The sequence below is a fragment of the Sus scrofa genome, chromosome 4 (genome assembly GCF_000003025.6).
Source record: "Sus scrofa isolate TJ Tabasco breed Duroc chromosome 4, Sscrofa11.1, whole genome shotgun sequence".
NCBI lineage: Eukaryota > Metazoa > Chordata > Mammalia > Artiodactyla > Suidae > Sus > Sus scrofa.
The window spans coordinates 92,420,944-92,437,982 of record NC_010446.5 but is presented as its reverse complement, the minus strand read 5'-3'; the positions used below and the strand labels follow the sequence as shown (position 1 = coordinate 92,437,982).

General features: G+C 40.4%; 1 protein-coding gene across 4 annotated transcripts in view; it reads right to left on the bottom strand.

Moving 5' to 3' along the window:
- LOC100152824 (Fc receptor-like protein 1) overlaps positions 1 to 17,039 on the bottom strand; it is a 35,082-nt gene that overhangs the window by 12,780 nt on the left and 5,263 nt on the right. For 2 of the 4 annotated variants that reach the window (XM_021089613.1, XM_005663238.3), the window contains exons 3-11: positions 15,024 to 15,314; positions 13,586 to 13,873; positions 13,145 to 13,423; positions 12,680 to 12,796; positions 8,669 to 8,696; positions 6,941 to 7,023; positions 6,653 to 6,724; positions 6,045 to 6,076; positions 4,642 to 4,712 (exon numbers count right to left, since the gene is read on the bottom strand). In XM_021089613.1, the coding sequence (XP_020945272.1) occupies positions 4,644 to 4,712; positions 6,045 to 6,076; positions 6,653 to 6,724; positions 6,941 to 7,023; positions 8,669 to 8,696; positions 12,680 to 12,796; positions 13,145 to 13,423; positions 13,586 to 13,873; positions 15,024 to 15,314 (1,259 nt within the window). In that variant the 3' untranslated portion in view covers positions 4,642 to 4,643. Of the gene's footprint in view, positions 1 to 4,079; positions 4,520 to 4,641; positions 4,713 to 6,044; positions 6,077 to 6,652; positions 6,725 to 6,940; positions 7,024 to 8,668; positions 8,697 to 12,679; positions 12,797 to 13,144; positions 13,424 to 13,585; positions 13,874 to 15,023; positions 15,315 to 17,039 lie in introns of those variants that run through there. The other 2 variants (XM_005663239.3, XM_021089614.1) reach the window with 2 other exon arrangements.

Here is a 17,039-nt window from a genome sequence, read left to right as displayed (position 1 = left end):
ATGCTCCTCACAAGAGAGACATGTCAGCTATAAGGACACACACAGGATCAAAGTGAAGGAATGAAAAAAATATCCTCAGTAAATGAAACCAAAAGAGAGAAGATTATAGATAGATACATAGATAGATAGATAGATAGATATCACACACATATGTGTATATCTATATAGATATAGCAAACAAAATAGACTTTCAGTCAGAAGCTATAAAATAAGACAAAGGTCATTATGTAATGTAAAAGGGGTAAATTCATCAAGATATAACAATTGTAAATATTTATGTACCCAACATTGGAGTACCAAAATATATAAAGCAAACACTAACAGAACTAAAGGAGAAATAAGCACCAACACAATAATAGTTGGGTACTTAACTACCACTTATCTACAATGGGTAGATCATTCAGAGAGTCGATAGGGAAAGAGCAGGTTGGAACAACACTACAGACCTAATAGACCTAACAGACTATAAATCTAATTTTCCATCCAACAGCAGCATTTTCAAGTACACATAGAACATTTTCTAGGCTAAATAATATGTTAGCCACAATACAAATCTCAACAAATTTAAGGAGAAATAAATTGTATCAAATATCTTTTCCTACCGCAATGGTATGAAATTAGAAATTGATAACAGAAGGAAAGCTGGAAAAGCCACAAATACATGGAAACTAAATAACACACTTCTGAACAACCAGTGGTTCAAAGAAGAAAGCAAAAGGGAAATCAAAAAATATCTTGAGACAAAAAAATTAAAAACAGAACATACCAATACTTGGGAATGGAGCAAAAACAGTTTAATGAGGAGAGCTTATGGCTGTAAATGCCTACATTAAAATAAATAAAATAAAATAAAAAGACCTCAGATTAACACCTAAAATTATACTTCTAGGAACTAGAAAAACAAGAACAACTTAAGCTTAAAGTTAGCAGAAGGAAAGAAATAATAAAGAATAAGCAAAAATAGGGAGTTCCCGTCGTGGCGCAATGGTTAACGAATCTGACTAGGAACCATGAGGTTGCGGGTTCGGTCCCTGCCCTTGCTCAGTGGGTTAACGATCCGGTGTTGCCGTGAGCTGTGGTGTAGGTTGCAGACGCGGCTCGGATCCCGTGTTGCTGTTGCTCTGGCGTAGGCCGGTGGCTACAGCTCCGATTCAACCCCTAGCCTGGGAACCTTCATATGCTGCGGGAGCGGCCCAAGAAATAGCAACAACAACAACAACAATAACAACAACAACAAAAAAGACCAAAAAAAAAAAAAGAATAAGCAAAAATAAATGAAATAGAGAACAGGAGAATAACAAAATAGAATAAGAAAACTAGAGCTGGTTCTTTGAAAAGATAAACAAAATTGACAAAAAAAAACTTTAGTTAGATTAATCAAGAAAAAAAGAAGAGGACTCAAATAAAATTGTAAATGTAAAAAGGAAACATTACAACTAATACGTCATAATTACAAGGGATTATAGGAAATTACTATAAAAATTGTATTCCCACAAATTGGACAACATAGAGACAGTGAATAAATTCCTAGAAATATACAACCTACCAATGCTAAATCATGAAGGAACAGAAAACCTGAACGGATAGAAATAAACAAGGCCATTGAACCAGTAATCAAAAACTTTCTGAAGTTCCCTCATGGCTCGGCAGGTTAAGGATCCAGCATTGTCATTGCCGTGGCTTTGTTTACAGCTGTGTTTGATCCCTGGCTTGGGAACTTCTGCATGCCACCCCCCAAAGGCCTATAACCATATAGTTTCACAGGTAATTCTAGCAAACATTTAAAGAAGAATTAAAGTCAATTCTTCTTGACCTATTCAAAACAATGAAAGAAAAGAGAAGTGAACATGTACCAAAACATTTGATGAGGCCAGAATTACCCTGATACCAAAGCAAAACAAGGACACCACAAAAAGAAAAAAGAAAAAAAAAACCTACAGGCCAATATCCCTGCTAAATATAGATGCAAAAAACAAACAAACAAAAAAATTCCCAGAATACTAGCAAATTGAATTCAACATCACATAAAAAGGACCGAACACCACAATCAAGTAAAATTCATTCCTAGGATTCAAGGAGGATTCAACATATGCAAACCAAATTTAATAGAATAAAATAGAAACTATAAAATCATCTCGATAGATACAGAAAAGGCATTTGACAAAATTCAGCATCACTTCATGATAAAAACTCAACATTGAATATAGAAGGAACGTACCTCCATCTAAAAAGGTCGTATGTATCAAATCCACAGCTAACATCATACTCAAAGGTACAAAGCTGAAACTTTTTCTTCTAAGATCATGAAAAAGCAACAATGCCCACTCTCACCACTCCTATTCAATATAATACTAGAAGTCCTAGCTAGAGCAATTAGGCAAGAAAAAGAAAAGGCCTCCAAGTCAGAATGGAAGAAGTAAAATTTTATTCATTTGCAGATGACATGATTTATATATAGGAAAACCCTAAAGACTCCACCAAAAAACTGTTAGAAATAATAAAATACAGTTAAATCTCAAGATAAAAAAATAACCACAGAAAAATCAGCTGCATTTCTATATATTAACACCAAATTATCTGCAAAGAAATAAAGAAAACACTCTTATGTACTATAGCATAAATCTATAAAATAGTTAGGAATAAATTTAACCGAGGGGGTGAAAGATCTGTATATTTAAAACTACAAGACCTTGATGTAAGACATGGAAGAAGACAAATAAATGGAAGATATACTTTGTTCATGGATTGAAAGAATTAATAGTATCCATACGATCCAAAGCCATCTATAAATTCCCTATAATATCCCAATGACATTTTTCATAGAAATATAACCAAAAAATCCTAAAATTTGTATGGTGCTACAAAAGTCCCCAAATAACCAAAGCAATATTGAGAAAGAAAAACAAAGCTGGAGACACCACATATCCTGATTTCAAACTATATTGCAAAGCTATTGTGATAAAAAAATATGGTATTGGCATAAACACAGACATGGACCAATGACACAAAACTGAGAACCTATAAATAAATCCATGGATGTGTGGCCAACTAATAACTGACAAGAGAGCCAAGAATATTCAACAAAGAAGGGATAATATCTTCAACCAATGATGTTGGGAAAACTGGATATTCCTATTCAAAATGATGAAACTGGACTCCTGTCTTATACTACTCACAAAAACAAGACAAAAACAAACACATAGATACAAAAAACAGATTAGTGGTCACCAGAAGAGAAGGAGCAGGGGGGAGCAAAATGGATAAAGGGAGACAGCCAACTATATGGTAATGGATTGAAACTAAATTTTTGGTGGAGAATACACTGTGGTGTAAATGGAAGTCAAATTATAATATACACGTAAAACTTGTGTAATATTATAAACCCATGTTACCTCAATTCAAAAAAAGGGAAAAAATAGAAGAAACACAGATGAGGAAAAACAAAACAAAACAAAAATTTGATAATTGGAAAATAAAGTTGGTAGCCAAAAATAAATGGTAAAAATGGTAAATTATGTTATTTTTATTTTACTAAAATAGAAAAAAAATATATATTATGATTTATCATATAACAGATTACCATATAGCCTTTTAAAATAGTACAATAATCTACATACAGACTTGAAAACATTTCCTGATATTTTATTAAATAGGTTTACTTCTAAATATTTGTATATTCACATGTATGTAGAACTATTTCTATAAAAAATGGAAAATATCTGAGAAGGTAAGATTTCAACAATGCTAAGCTTTTAATAGTGGATACCATTTTCAGTGTTAGTTTATAAGGAAGACTTTAATTTTTACATCATATACATTTAAAATGTTCTAACTTTTAAGTGTTAGCTTATGCTTGTTTTAAAATTAAAATACAGACTTCAAACCATATTATCACATTTTCAAAAAGTTTGTGAATTAAAGAAGAAAACATGTTCATAAAGCTTCTAGAGGCTGCAACAAATACAAAACTTTGGATGTAGTGAAACTTACTAGAGTATATACCTCATTATAAACATGGGGCCTCTAGATTGGCCTGTGCGTGCAAAATATGTCTTTAAAATTGAGTGTACACACAATAACTTTTTATATAACTTTGTTTTAATTCTAATTTGGTAACAGTGACCCCAAATGCACTGAGTCACATATTTTAAGTGGAAACAGGATGATTAATATAAGTGGCAGGGCTGGAGCTCTGTACTGTCTGTGCAGAGAAAGCAGTTGAACCAAAAATGGTGGACATACCTCTCTGCATGGAGCAGTCCCACAAAACTGCTAACCTTAGGTTTGTACACGCTAAGCTTCACTGTCTTTTTACTCCAAGGGCTCAAGTTCTTTTATTCCCATCCTATTTTCTTTATTAAAGAGAAGTTAGAGCACAGTTTGACCTGCACCTAAAAGAACCAATAGGAATTGTGTTCTGGCCACAAATTTCTTCCCATTCCTGAGTTCAGGTTGGTTCTCCTGGGGGATCTCTTCAAAACTTGAGCCAACTTCACTTCACAGTGAAAGCAGGAATAGTCTGTTGGAGGAAAGCTCCTGTATGAGGTGTACTGGAAAGCTGACTCCCCAGGATCACTGAGGTATGTCTTAGTTTGATATATGGGGTCATGGCTGGTTTCCCAAGAGCACAATCTTCCATACCTTTACATAGCATCTTCATAGTCCACATCTGTAAGATCTGCCATTAGCCTATAGTAGATGGCTGAGGAGTCCTAGAAGCAAAGGTACATGGATAGTACCTGAGTACAAAAGACAAGTAGAGCATGTTTCCCACAGGTTCTCTTCCCCAATCAGCCTGGGTGGATCCTATTCACGGAGCGCCACCCCCACGTAACTCGGAGCCTCTTGAGGACTGTTTTTGAAGGGCTTACATCCTACTGGTGAGCTCCAGAGATGCCCCCGATCAACCCACGAAAGCTTTCTCTCACTCTTATGACCCATTGTTGGCTGTTCCTTGGGCTGTAGTTTCATAAGAATGTCAGAATTTTGTGCACATAAACTAAATTTAGCCTGTCACTGGAGTTTACCAAGGACTTGAATTCTGTTCTGAGATGTTTGGCAGCCATACCACACTAGACAGAATTACAAAGCACCTACTCTCTTTGCACACATGCAGAGTTGGAATTTCTGCAATTTTCTGAAAGCATTTTTTGTATAATTAGTGATGTCTTCAATTAATCAAGGTTTAGAAATTACTGACTTTTAATGACAAAAATCACTATTCATTTAGCTCCATTCAATATTAATTTACTTTTGGACATGTTCGATTAGCTTACAGCAATGAGTGATGTGTATATTTCAATAGTATGTCAGGATAAAGGCTTTCAAATCAATAGAATTTTTAGACTAAGCATGCACTACAGTTTAGATACAAACCATCCATATGTCTATTGCTTAAAAAATGTCTATGAGGAATTTCCCTTATGGTGCAGCTGGTTAAGGATTAGCCAGTGCTACAGCTGTGACACAGGTCACAACTGCAGCGTGGGTTCGATCTCTGGCCCAGGAACTTCCACATTCTCCAGGTGCAGCCACAGAACAAAAACAACAACAAAAACAAATGCCTATGAGAGCCTCTAAAATTACATTGTACAGTGATACTTTGCTTTTATAATCAATGTTTTTATTTCTATTGTATGGGGAGATAAGATAGGAGATAGATCATGAGATCTTTTGTTTTACCTAAGTGATCATAATTTTAAAAGTTTGAGAACCCATCCCCAGAAGAAAGAGAGAGTGTGGAGGAAAGAATAAGAATTCCAACTCGGAGTTCCCGTCGTGGCGCAGTGGTTAACGTATCCGACTAGGAACCATGAGGTTGCGGGTTCGGTCCCTGCCCTTGCTCAGTGGGTTAACAATCCGGCGTTGCCGTGAGCTGTGGTGTAGGTTGCAAATGCGGCTCAGATCCCTCGTTGCTGTGTCTCTGGCGTAGGCCAGCAGCTACAGCTCCAATTCGACCCCTAGCCTGGGAACCTCCATATGCTGCGGGAGCGGCCAAAGAAATGGCAAAAAGACAAAAAAAAAAAAAAAGAATTCCAACTCACCTTATCCTCAATATTTGTCCCTGAGGGTTCTTCTGTGGAGATAAATGTATGTGATGTAAGATTCCATTGCAAGTCTTTCGCTAAATCTGTGTTAATAAAGGCTTCTTTCTCTCCTGTCTATTCCCCGTGGGTTTATTTCCATTAATATTTTCTGTCTCTCTTTTTCTGCCTCTCACAAATTTGAGTCCCTACTATACAGAGGGAAATTGGCACCTGGGGGTGGGAGGGTCAGTCAGTCCCTCCTGGCATTTGTACCCTTCGGCATTTCTGCGCCCACCAAGTGGGGGGTGGAACAACAGCCACACCTAGGGAGCTGTACTGGGTTGCTCCAGGAAATACATAGATGGTACCATCTCCAATGCTGCCATCTGACTGGGTAGGGAGATATACACAGGGACCAAACTAGCATCAGCACTGGAATCTACTCAAGGCGGCCTCCAGATCAAAAGCTAATCTTCAGATCAGCACAGCAATGCTCATGGTCAGCTACAAGGGCAGAAGCACCAGCACCGAGAACATTGCCAAGGTTGCCACACACAGTCACTGATTATCCTCCTGGTTCCAGGAAAGACAAAAATCAGATATAAATGCTCTCCCTCACATCTCACCTGCTGTTGCTGGCCGTTCCTGCTGCGTGCAGTACACCAAAGAATAAACCTCATCCCCACTTACAACATTCACTGAAAGAGAAAAAAGGAGGCATTGTGACATGACACAGTCCCTTCCTTGTTCCTGCCATTTTAATTCACTCTATAACTTCCACCTGCCACAGCCATGAAGACAGAAGAGTCACTTATCTGAAGGGGTGGCTAGGAGACAGCAGGGTCAGGTTTGGTTAATAGACATCATCTGATTGCCTCTTCCCCAGCTTGCCCAGGTCATTTGGGAAACCTCACCGTTTTCATATACAGGCTGTAGTTGCTTCAGGGCTTGGGAGTTGATATAGGTGGTTTGTTGGGGTGCAGGTCTGGGAGGGCTCCTGCAAACACAGATGCACATGCTGTCTATCTGAGATAGCATCCCATATGTACCAGATAGAAATATCTGAGGTTATGAGATGAAGGAGAGAAGCCTGTTAGAAAGTGTCCTGAGCCGAATACTAATTTATGGAAAAAGCCATCAGCACCGCTGTCCAGTGCAAGCCACAGCCCTATTCCTAGGCTGAGTAGGACATTACAGAGTGTCACTAGAGTATATATTCCAGGAGTGAAAGGTCCTTATCTGACAGCTGACTGTGGTGCTGCCCATGACCAGAACAGTGCCATTGACATCATGGGTGCTCAGTAAATATTGAATGAAAAAATACTGATTCACCCTGGATGGAAACGGGTTGCCAGGCAAAACAAGCAGCTTGAGGAAGGGAAAGAAGAAAATGGTCTTACATGTACATACACCACTGAAAAAGTGCTATTCTGAAAAATATCTGGTTCTTTGCTGGCAAAAGTAGTAACACACTATATAGAAAGGTATCAACTAAACATTGATATCCCCAAATGGAAGTATTAAAAATCTTTTCCTCCGCTAATCCTTAAGGGACTTCTTCAATAATTTTTAGTATGTTTATTACTTACTCTCTGGCCTACATTATGGAAATGTGTATATATCCTTTTATTTTTCTTTTTAGGGCTGCACCTGCCACATATGGAGGTTTCTGGGCTAGGGGTAGAATCAGAGCTGCAGCTGCCAGCCTCCACCACAGCCCAGCTGCATCTTTAACCTACACTGCAGCTTGTGGCAACACCAGATCCTTAACCCACTGAGCAAGGCCAGGGATCACACCAACATCCTCATGGATACCAGTTGGGTTCCTAACCCACTGAGTCCCAATGGGAACTCCTGGAAATTTATTTATATCTTAACTACTCTAACATACTTTAAGGCTCTCAAGATCTTTTCACGTTTTCATGCTTTCTAGAACTCAGCAAAATGCCTTAAAGACTCTCAGATATTGGTTAATTGATTGAATAAATTCATGAAACTGGTCAACATAACAAGACTTTCTTCTGCAGATTTAATGAAGGAGATAAATTAGGAAGATATTCTTTTTTACGGCTGAGTAGTGTGTGTGTGTGTGTGTGTGTGTGTGTGTGTGTGTGTGTGTGTGTGTGTGTGTGACATTTTCCTAATCCAATCATTTGTTGATGGACATTTGGGTTGTTTCCATGTCTTGGCTATTGTGAATAGTGCTGCAATGAACATGCGGGTGCATGTGTCTTTTTAAAGGAAAGTTTTGTCTGGATATATGCCCAAGAGTGGGATTGCTGGGTCATATGGGTCATATAGTGTTCTAAGCTACCTCCATAATGTTTTCCATAGTGGTTGAAAATTGACAGAACACTGTAAACCAGCTATAATGAAAAAAATAAAAATTACTATATAAAATAAAATAAACCTTAATTGGAAAAAAATTAGGAAGAATGATGAGAGGATTTACATGAATTAACTAATACATAAACTAAAAGGAATAGCAAATGAATGCTCAAAGTTATCAATGGAAGAACTCTGGAGTGGCAGTTTGGGATCTGACAAAATATGAAAAAAGCTTATGAGAGCAAACAGTTCGATTTTTTTAAAAATAGTTTTTTCTACATTATCAGTGCACACAGAGGAAGCAGAAGCCTCACCTGGGTGGATCCCTGGCTGAAAGTCTCCCTGTAATTCAAACAAAAGAGCATACATGTCAGTGGAGGAGCTCTCTTGCTCAGCGCTTCCATACAGCCTTGGGGTAGGCAATTTTCCATCTTCCAGGATGCCCATCGCAAGGTGCCACTGTGTGGCCAGAGGACATCCTGGCAATTACTTAGGCTGAACCTTCATATTGGTCCAGATAGTTAAGGGAGCTTCCCAAAGACAGTTAATACCAGGATCAGACTTGAGCCCAAGCCTCTGCCTTTGCACACCTATTACACTTTTTGGTTTGGGTTTTACAACCATACAACTTTATCTAAGCATGGCAAGAGTCCTCAGAGCAAGTTACTGCCACAGACACTTTATAGTTGGGGTGAGGTGTCCAAAGATGGCCAAAAAGCTTGGAATTTAAGTGAGAACCTCACATTGTCCTCTCTTGCCCCACCCACCCCCACCTCACTCAATGGAGAACAGGAAACCAAGATTAAACATACAAATATATATGATATAGTTGATATATAATTATCAACTAGATAAAGTGTGAAGCTAAATAACTTGGTATTCTGATGAAAAATAATAGAAGATAATTGTAGGCTATGTGATCAGATGAAGCCTCTTGGTGAAAATGACATTTAAGCTGGAAAAAAAATGAACCCAGCAGTGAGTAGACTATGTGGAAGTGTGGTGAGCATTTCGGGGAGAAGAAAAACCATGTGACAATAATCTAAGGTGAATGAGAATGAATAAATTGACTTTTAAGTGGGAGATGGTCAGTATAGCTGGAACTGCTCATTGTGTTTCTCTTCCAGTGGCTGATTAGTTATTTTTAAGTAGCTACATTTTTGCATAAAATTAAACCACAGAAGTACAAGATATCAGCTTAACCTCAGCTGATAACACATGGGGATGAAGGGCTTTACTGCTTTAAAACTTGTCTGACTCCTGTGTGCTGGAGGGTGTAAACATATCTGATGCAAGGTGACTGATGAGATATAGCTTTTTTTTTTTTTTTTGGCTTTTTAGGGCCACACCCCTGCAACACAGGGAAATTCCCAGGCTACGAGTCAAATCAGAGTTGTAGCTACACCACAGCCACAGCAACGCCCAGTACTTTAACCCACTGAGCAAAGCCAGGGATCGAATCCACATCTTCACAGATACTAGTTGGGTTCATTACTGCTGAGCCACAATGGGAACTCTGAGATATAGCATCTTAATAGTATATATGTCAATTCTTTTGATGTATTGTTGGATGTGGTTTGCTAGTATTTTGTTTAGGATTTTGCATCGATGTTCATCAGTGAAATAGCCTGTAGTTTTCTTTTTTTTGTGGTATCTTTGTCTGGTTTTGGTATCAGGGTGATGGTGGTCTCATAGAATGAGTATCCTTTCCTCTGCAATTTTTTGAAGTAGTTTCAGAAGGATAGGTGTTAGCTCTTCTCTAAATGTTTGATGGAATTTGCCTGTGAAGCCATCTGGTCCTGGACTTTTGTTTGTTGGAAATTTTTAATCACTGTTTCAATTTCAGTTCTTGTGATTGGTCCATTCAACTTTTCTATTTCATCTTGGTTTAGTCTTGGAAGATTGTACATCATGATCAACTGGGATTTATCCCAGGGATGCAAGGGTTCTTCAATATCTGCAAATCCATCAGTGTGATACACCACATTAACAAACTGAAGAATAAAAACCATATGATCCTCTCAATAGACACATAAAAAGCCTTTGACAAAATCCAACACCCATTTCTGATAAAAACCATTCAGAAAGTGGGCACAGAGGGAACCTATCTCAACATAATAAAGCCCATATATGACAAACCCACAGCAAACATCATTCTCAATGGTGAAAAGCTGAAAGAATTCCCACTGAGATCAGGAACAAGACAAGGATGTCTGCTCTCGCCACTACTCTTCAACATAGTTTTGGAAGTCCTAGCCACAGGAATCAGAGAGGTAAAAGAAATAAAAAGAATCCAAATTGGAAAGGAAGAAGTAAAACTATCACTATTTGCAGATGACATGATATTATACCTAGAGAACTCTAAAGACTCTACCAGAAAACTGCTAGAGCTCATCCATGAATTTGGCAAAGTCACAGAATACAAAATTAATACACAGAAATCAATGGCATTTCTATACACTAACAATGAAAGAGCAGAAAGAGAAATTATGGAAGCAATCCTGTTTACCATTGAATCCAAAAGAATAAAATACCTAGGAGTAAACCTACCTAAAGAGACAAAAGACCTGTACTCTGAAAACTATAAGCCACTGATGAAAGAAATCAAAGATGACACAAATATATGTAAAGATATACCATGCTCATGGATAGGAAGAGTTAATATTATCAAAATGACTATATTACCTAAGGCAATATACAGATTCAATGCAATCCCTATCAAATTACCAAGAACATTTTCCACAGAACTCGAACAAAATATTTTTGTGTTTGTTTGTTTGGAAGCACAACATACCCAAAATAGCCAAAGACATCCTGAAAAAGAAAAATGGAGCTGGAGCAATTAGGCTCCTGGACTTCAGACTATACTACAAAGCAACAATCATCAAAACTGTATGGTACTGGCACAAAGACAGACATATAGATCAGTGGAACAGGATAGAAAGCCCAGAATTAAACCCATGCACCTACAGCCAACTGATCTATGACAAAGGAGGCAAAGATATACAATGGAGAAAGGACAGCTTGTTCAATAAGTGGTGCTGGGAAAACTGGACAGCCACATGGAAAAGAATGAAATTAGAACACTCCCTAACACCACACACAAAAATAAACTCCAAATGGATTAAAGACCTAGATATAAGACCAGACACTATCAAACTCCTAGAGGAAAACATAGGCCAAACACTCTCTGACATAAATGACAGCAACATCTTCTCAGATCCATCTCTTAGAGTATTGACAATGAAAACAAAATAAACAAATGGGACCTAATCAAACTTAAAAGTTTCTGCACAGCAAAGGAAACCCTAAACAACACAAAAAGACAACCCACAGAATGGGAGAAAATCTTTGCAGATGAATTGACTGACAAGGGATTAATCTCCAAAATTTATAAACAACCTCTACAGCTCCTTACCAAAAAAACAAACAACCCCATCCAAAAATGGGCAGAAGATCTAAACAGATAGTTCTCCAAAGAAGACATACAGATGGCCAAAAAACACATGAAAAGATGTTCAACATCACTCATTATTAGAGATATGCAAATCAAAACCACTCTGAGGTACCACCTTACACCAGCCAGAATGGCCATCATCCAAAAGTCTACAAACAATAAGTGCTGGAGGGGGTGTGGAGAAAAAGGACCACTAGTACACTGTTGGTGGGATTGTAAATGGTGCAACCACTGTGGAAAGCAGTATGCAGATTTCTCAGAAAACTAAACATAGAACTGCCATTTGATCCAGCAATCCCACTCCTGGGCATCTATACAGAGAAAACCACAACTTGCAAAGACACATGTACTCCGGTGTTCATTGCAGAACTATTTACAATAGCCAAGACATGGAAACAACCTAAATGTCCATCAACAGAGGAGTTGATCCAGAAGATGTGGTACATATACACAATGGAATATTACTCAGCCATTAAAATGAATGAAATACCAGCATTTTTAGCAACATGGATGGACCTAGAAATTATCATACTAAGTGAAGTCAGCCGTTCAATGAGACACCAACATCCAATGCTTTCACTGACATGTGGAATCTGAAAAAAGGACAGACTGAACTTTGCAGAACAGATGCTGACTCACAGACATTGAAAAACTTATGGTCTCTGGAAAAGACAGTTTGGTTGGGGGGGGATGTTCTTGGGTTATGGAATGGAAATCCTGTGAAATTGGATTGTTATGATCATTATACAACTACAGATGTGATAAATTCATTTGAGTAATTAAAAAATAGTATATATGTCAAAAATCTAGCCTTATTTCAGTGAAAATAAAGGTCACAGTAACAAAATATGTCTCTATAAATACTAACCTCTTTTTCTCTTGAGCCAACAGCAAAATAACGGGGCGATAGCGGTGGGACTGAGGATGCCAAGCAGCACCCCAATGACTCCAGAAGTAAGAGGTTCTTTTCTATCCTCCGTAGGCACTGAAGGGAGAGACTTGTACATGAGCTGCCAAGGAGAAGGGCTTGGGTTTGGAGAGCAGACCTCTTGAGTGTGGCTTGAGTCCAAGGTCTGCTCTTCCTGGGGGAGGTGTGGAGGGTGAGAGTTATCTATGCACCTAGGGACTTGCAACTCATCACATTGATGAAAGGAGAGAGGCACCAGCTTTGAAGTCCTCCACACCCCCTCAGATACATCTTCCAAGACAGCATCACCTGCAGAAGCCCCATCTTTTGGTAGTACATCACCAGAAACATTGTGGGGTCAGTAAAACTCTCCCGGATGCTGGGAAAGAGACATTGACCAAGATAGCTCCACAGCATGAACTATACCTGTGATGTTGAGTGTCACCACTGCACTGCGCTGGGCCCCCTGGCCATTGTTGGCCTCACAGGAGTAGTTTCCAGAATGTTCTGCCATCAGAGAGTGGTTGAAGGACACTCCTCCTCCAAAGGGTGCTGAGCTGCTCCCCAGGGAGACATTCTCATGATAAAAATGGTACAGGATTGGGGGAGAGCCTCTCTGGGCCTCACAGAAAAGCTCCACCACATTCCCCACCAGAGCGTCTGGCTTGGGAGCCCTGAGGATGAGGACAGGACGAGACACTGGAACTGAGAGAGATAGTAGACTGTCAGAGAGGGCCTCTGATGAAGAGTCAGAGCCAACATCCCTGCTCACAGAGGCTCAGCCCCATTGAACATCCCCAGGATGCCCTGGGAACATGGAGCCCAGATTGTGACATGCTGGCTCAGCTGAAGCGCTGTGGAACTTACTTCTGACGGTGATGTTCACCAGCTCACTGAGCCTGGGGCCATAGCCATTCTCAGCTGCACAGTAATACTGCTCAGAGTCACTCTCCCTCACTGCAGGGATCTCAAACTTGGCCTTCAGTGAAAGCTGGGTCTTCATGTCCAGCTTTAAACCCAGGGATCCTTTGTACCAGAAGAAGGTGATCTCTCCTGTGCCCCCAGTGACTGAGCAGGCAAGAACCAGCTTCTCTCCCACCATCAGGTGTCCATCTGGAGGTTGGATCTCCAAACTCACCTTACTGATGGGGATACCTACACAAACACAAGATGACACAGGAGGGTCCTGAGTAGGGAGGGTTTCAGGGACAGAGTAGTTGTGACAGTTCAGCAAGCAAAGGCTTCCAGTGAAGTCAATCATTTACAGAGATTAAAGGTGGGGTGGGATGGAGGAGGGGTTCTGATGATTTGAAATTGGCATTGGTTGGGTCGATGGCAGTAGGGTGAAGAGACACCATAATATTCCCATGGAGAGTGCAGTGTCCTCTCCCTGCCTAGGACACGTGATTCCCAGAACCCTAATCTCTCAAACTCTTATCATTTCAAGGCACAATTGTGTGGTGGTTACACATCTGGGTTACAAGTCAAACTGCCTCAGCTGAATTTTGGTTCCAACTCTTGTGTGAGCTTGATCAAATCACTACACTTCTCTGAGATTCAGTTTCCTTTCTGTAAAATGGAGACAATAATGATAGTCATCTCCTACAGTTATGAGGCTTCAGTTAACGTGTGTGAAGCACTAGAAGAGGGCCTGTGGCATATGAAGTATCCAAGGGGGTTGTGTAGTGGTCTAAATTCACAGTGCTGAGTTTTGAGCAAGCCTGGGAAAGCCCATTTCTCCGGAGGGATTAGTATATGCTTTGTAGTATCAAGGATACATCTTTGTTTGAGTGTGGGAGAGGATGTCAGAAACGTCAACCCTGACACGAAATAACAGGGTTCAGAACTCCAAACACCCTCTTTCCTTTTGAACTTTCAAAACCAGACCTCAGTTTCTCTTCTGTAAGCCCTTCCTCCATAGCCTTTTCCTCAAAGCTGCCTCTTGACCTCCTCAGATTCCTCCCTTCTCGGTAGTTTCTGTTAACACCGCCACGCATTTCATCCTGGATGCCAGTTGAGCATCAGTGTCTCATAGTCAGGGACTGTGTTTACACAGCTATTTCCTCTACACACTCCAGCACAGCGATGACACACAGAAAGGGCTTCCTCAATATTCTTCATTTGCATGTATGGGAATAGCAAGGATTAGAGAAGACCCCTTAAGAACTCTGATAAAGAGAAGCTCAAGTTCACATCTCAGATAGCACCCAGTCACGTAGGAGCAGCACACAACCGTCAGGGAACACCAGTCTTGGGCCTCTGCCCTCCCCAGCCCACCCCAGCAGAGGGCCCCGCTGGCACTCACTGTGCACATTTATCTGGACTCTCGGGCTCCGTATGACCTTGAGTGATGTCATCTTGGCTTCACACCAGTAAGATCCTGAGTCCTCCCTCCACACAGTGGGAATCCGGAGCTCAGGGAGGCTGTCCCAGCCCAGCCCTAGGGCCAGGCCATCTTTGTAGAAACAGAACTGGCGCTGAACCTCTAACTTCTGTGGAGGGGGATCTAACGTTTGTGGAGGGGTCCAGGTATTACAGGCCAGAGTCATTGAGTTCCCCTCTATAGGCGGAGAGGGGCTGACTGTCACAAACAGCACTAGGAGAAGAATCAAACACATATTCTAGGACAATGGCGTTCAGGGTTCCTGATTGGGGGGGGGGCACTTGTTCACAGCATTTGTTCTCCACAAGACCCAAAGAAGCAACTAGTTGAATACACCAGCCACTTCTCACCTCACCACCCAGCCCCGACATGGCCCACGGGCTTTCAGCTGCTCACCCCCAGCACATCCTACCCCTGTGCATTATCACTTCCACAACACAACCCTTACCTTTGACCTGGTTCTTACTCTTTGAAGTTTCTATCCATGAACTGAAAACACTTTGGGAGACAGTGCAGGGATATTGATGACTGTCGCTGGAGTTGGCATTGGGGAAGGTGAAGCTTTAAGTTTTAGGAAAATATATTTCATTCATCCTTGTTATAAGCCATAGAGGTCATTTTTATCTGTTCCCTTTTCCCCTGATGTCTCAGACCCATACTATCTCTTTCCTCCTGAGACATGGAGGATCAGTCAGTCTGACAAATACTGGGAGGAACTCGATTTCTTCTCTACTGTTTTTCTCCTTCCCCTTTTATGGATAGTCCTTATGGAAGGAACAGGCATCCTCCTGCCTAGAAATAGCTTGCATCCATACATCCATGAGGTTCAGACCCTCATGGATGTTCACTTTTTTGGCCATAGAAGTCCTTTCCTGGATGAATTAAAGATGGGTAGAGTTATGTTCTGCTTTCATCTCATCCCCTATCAATCACAGTGGCAGCAGCCCATGAAACACCAAAAGCCCTGATAGCATTGGCTCTTGGGGCATTTATTTATTCCTCAGAGCCTCTGCTCTATGGGAATTTTTAAGAATATTCCTTAGAAAAGCCTCTTTCTCTGCACATCAGGTAAAAATGCTAAGTGTTCTACATCACTGAGGGGTGATTCCTGGTCCAGTATCTAAAATCTCCGAGCTTTCCTATGAGAATTTTTTAAGTGAGACTTTAAAAAAAAAATCATTTCAATCATGGGCCCAGAATGTTTGCTCTGTGCTGAGGCATGGAAGACCCTATGCATTAGTCACTTTCTTTCCTTGGAAAACTGGAGTCTCAGAGGACTGAGATGCAGCATAGCTTTGGGGGCTGAGCAGAGAATCGAATCAAAAAGGCATCTGGGCACCTGCAACCCACCCTTCTGAGTGGATCTGGGGTAGGTATGGAGTAGGACACTGGACAGGCCAGTTTGCACAGGTCTGGACATAGTCTTGCACTTCTGAGCTTGTTTCAGCTCATTTTCAGGCACAGGGACTACCTGGCAAATTCCTGGTGGCAGAAGCTTTGTTTCTTCATCCCAGATGTGGCTCTGGATATCTGCTTAGGCTATAATTGGTCATGTACACTTATGGAGTAAAAGCAGAGCCAAGCATGAGACATGATGGCATTAACGCAAGGCACGAGTTAGACTTGGACAAACATCAGGTGAGGAATCCAGAAGGCTGATTAGTTCTGAGTATCTCTGGTCATAGGAATTCCTAACCCTGTGTTTCCCTAGTTGCACATACAGCCTGTGTTCTTGAAGTAGCAGGATAACATCTTTTATCCCCGTCATTATTATTTTAGGCACAAGAGTCCCATATGTTAGATTAAACATACTTTAGTGAAAGATTTCCTCTGGGGAAAATTTCCTCTTCTATTCATCTGGTAAAGGCAAGACTGAATCAGGAGCAGAGTGATGAAGTAAGTTTGCATAAACCAGAGAAAAAAATGGGGGAGCAGTTG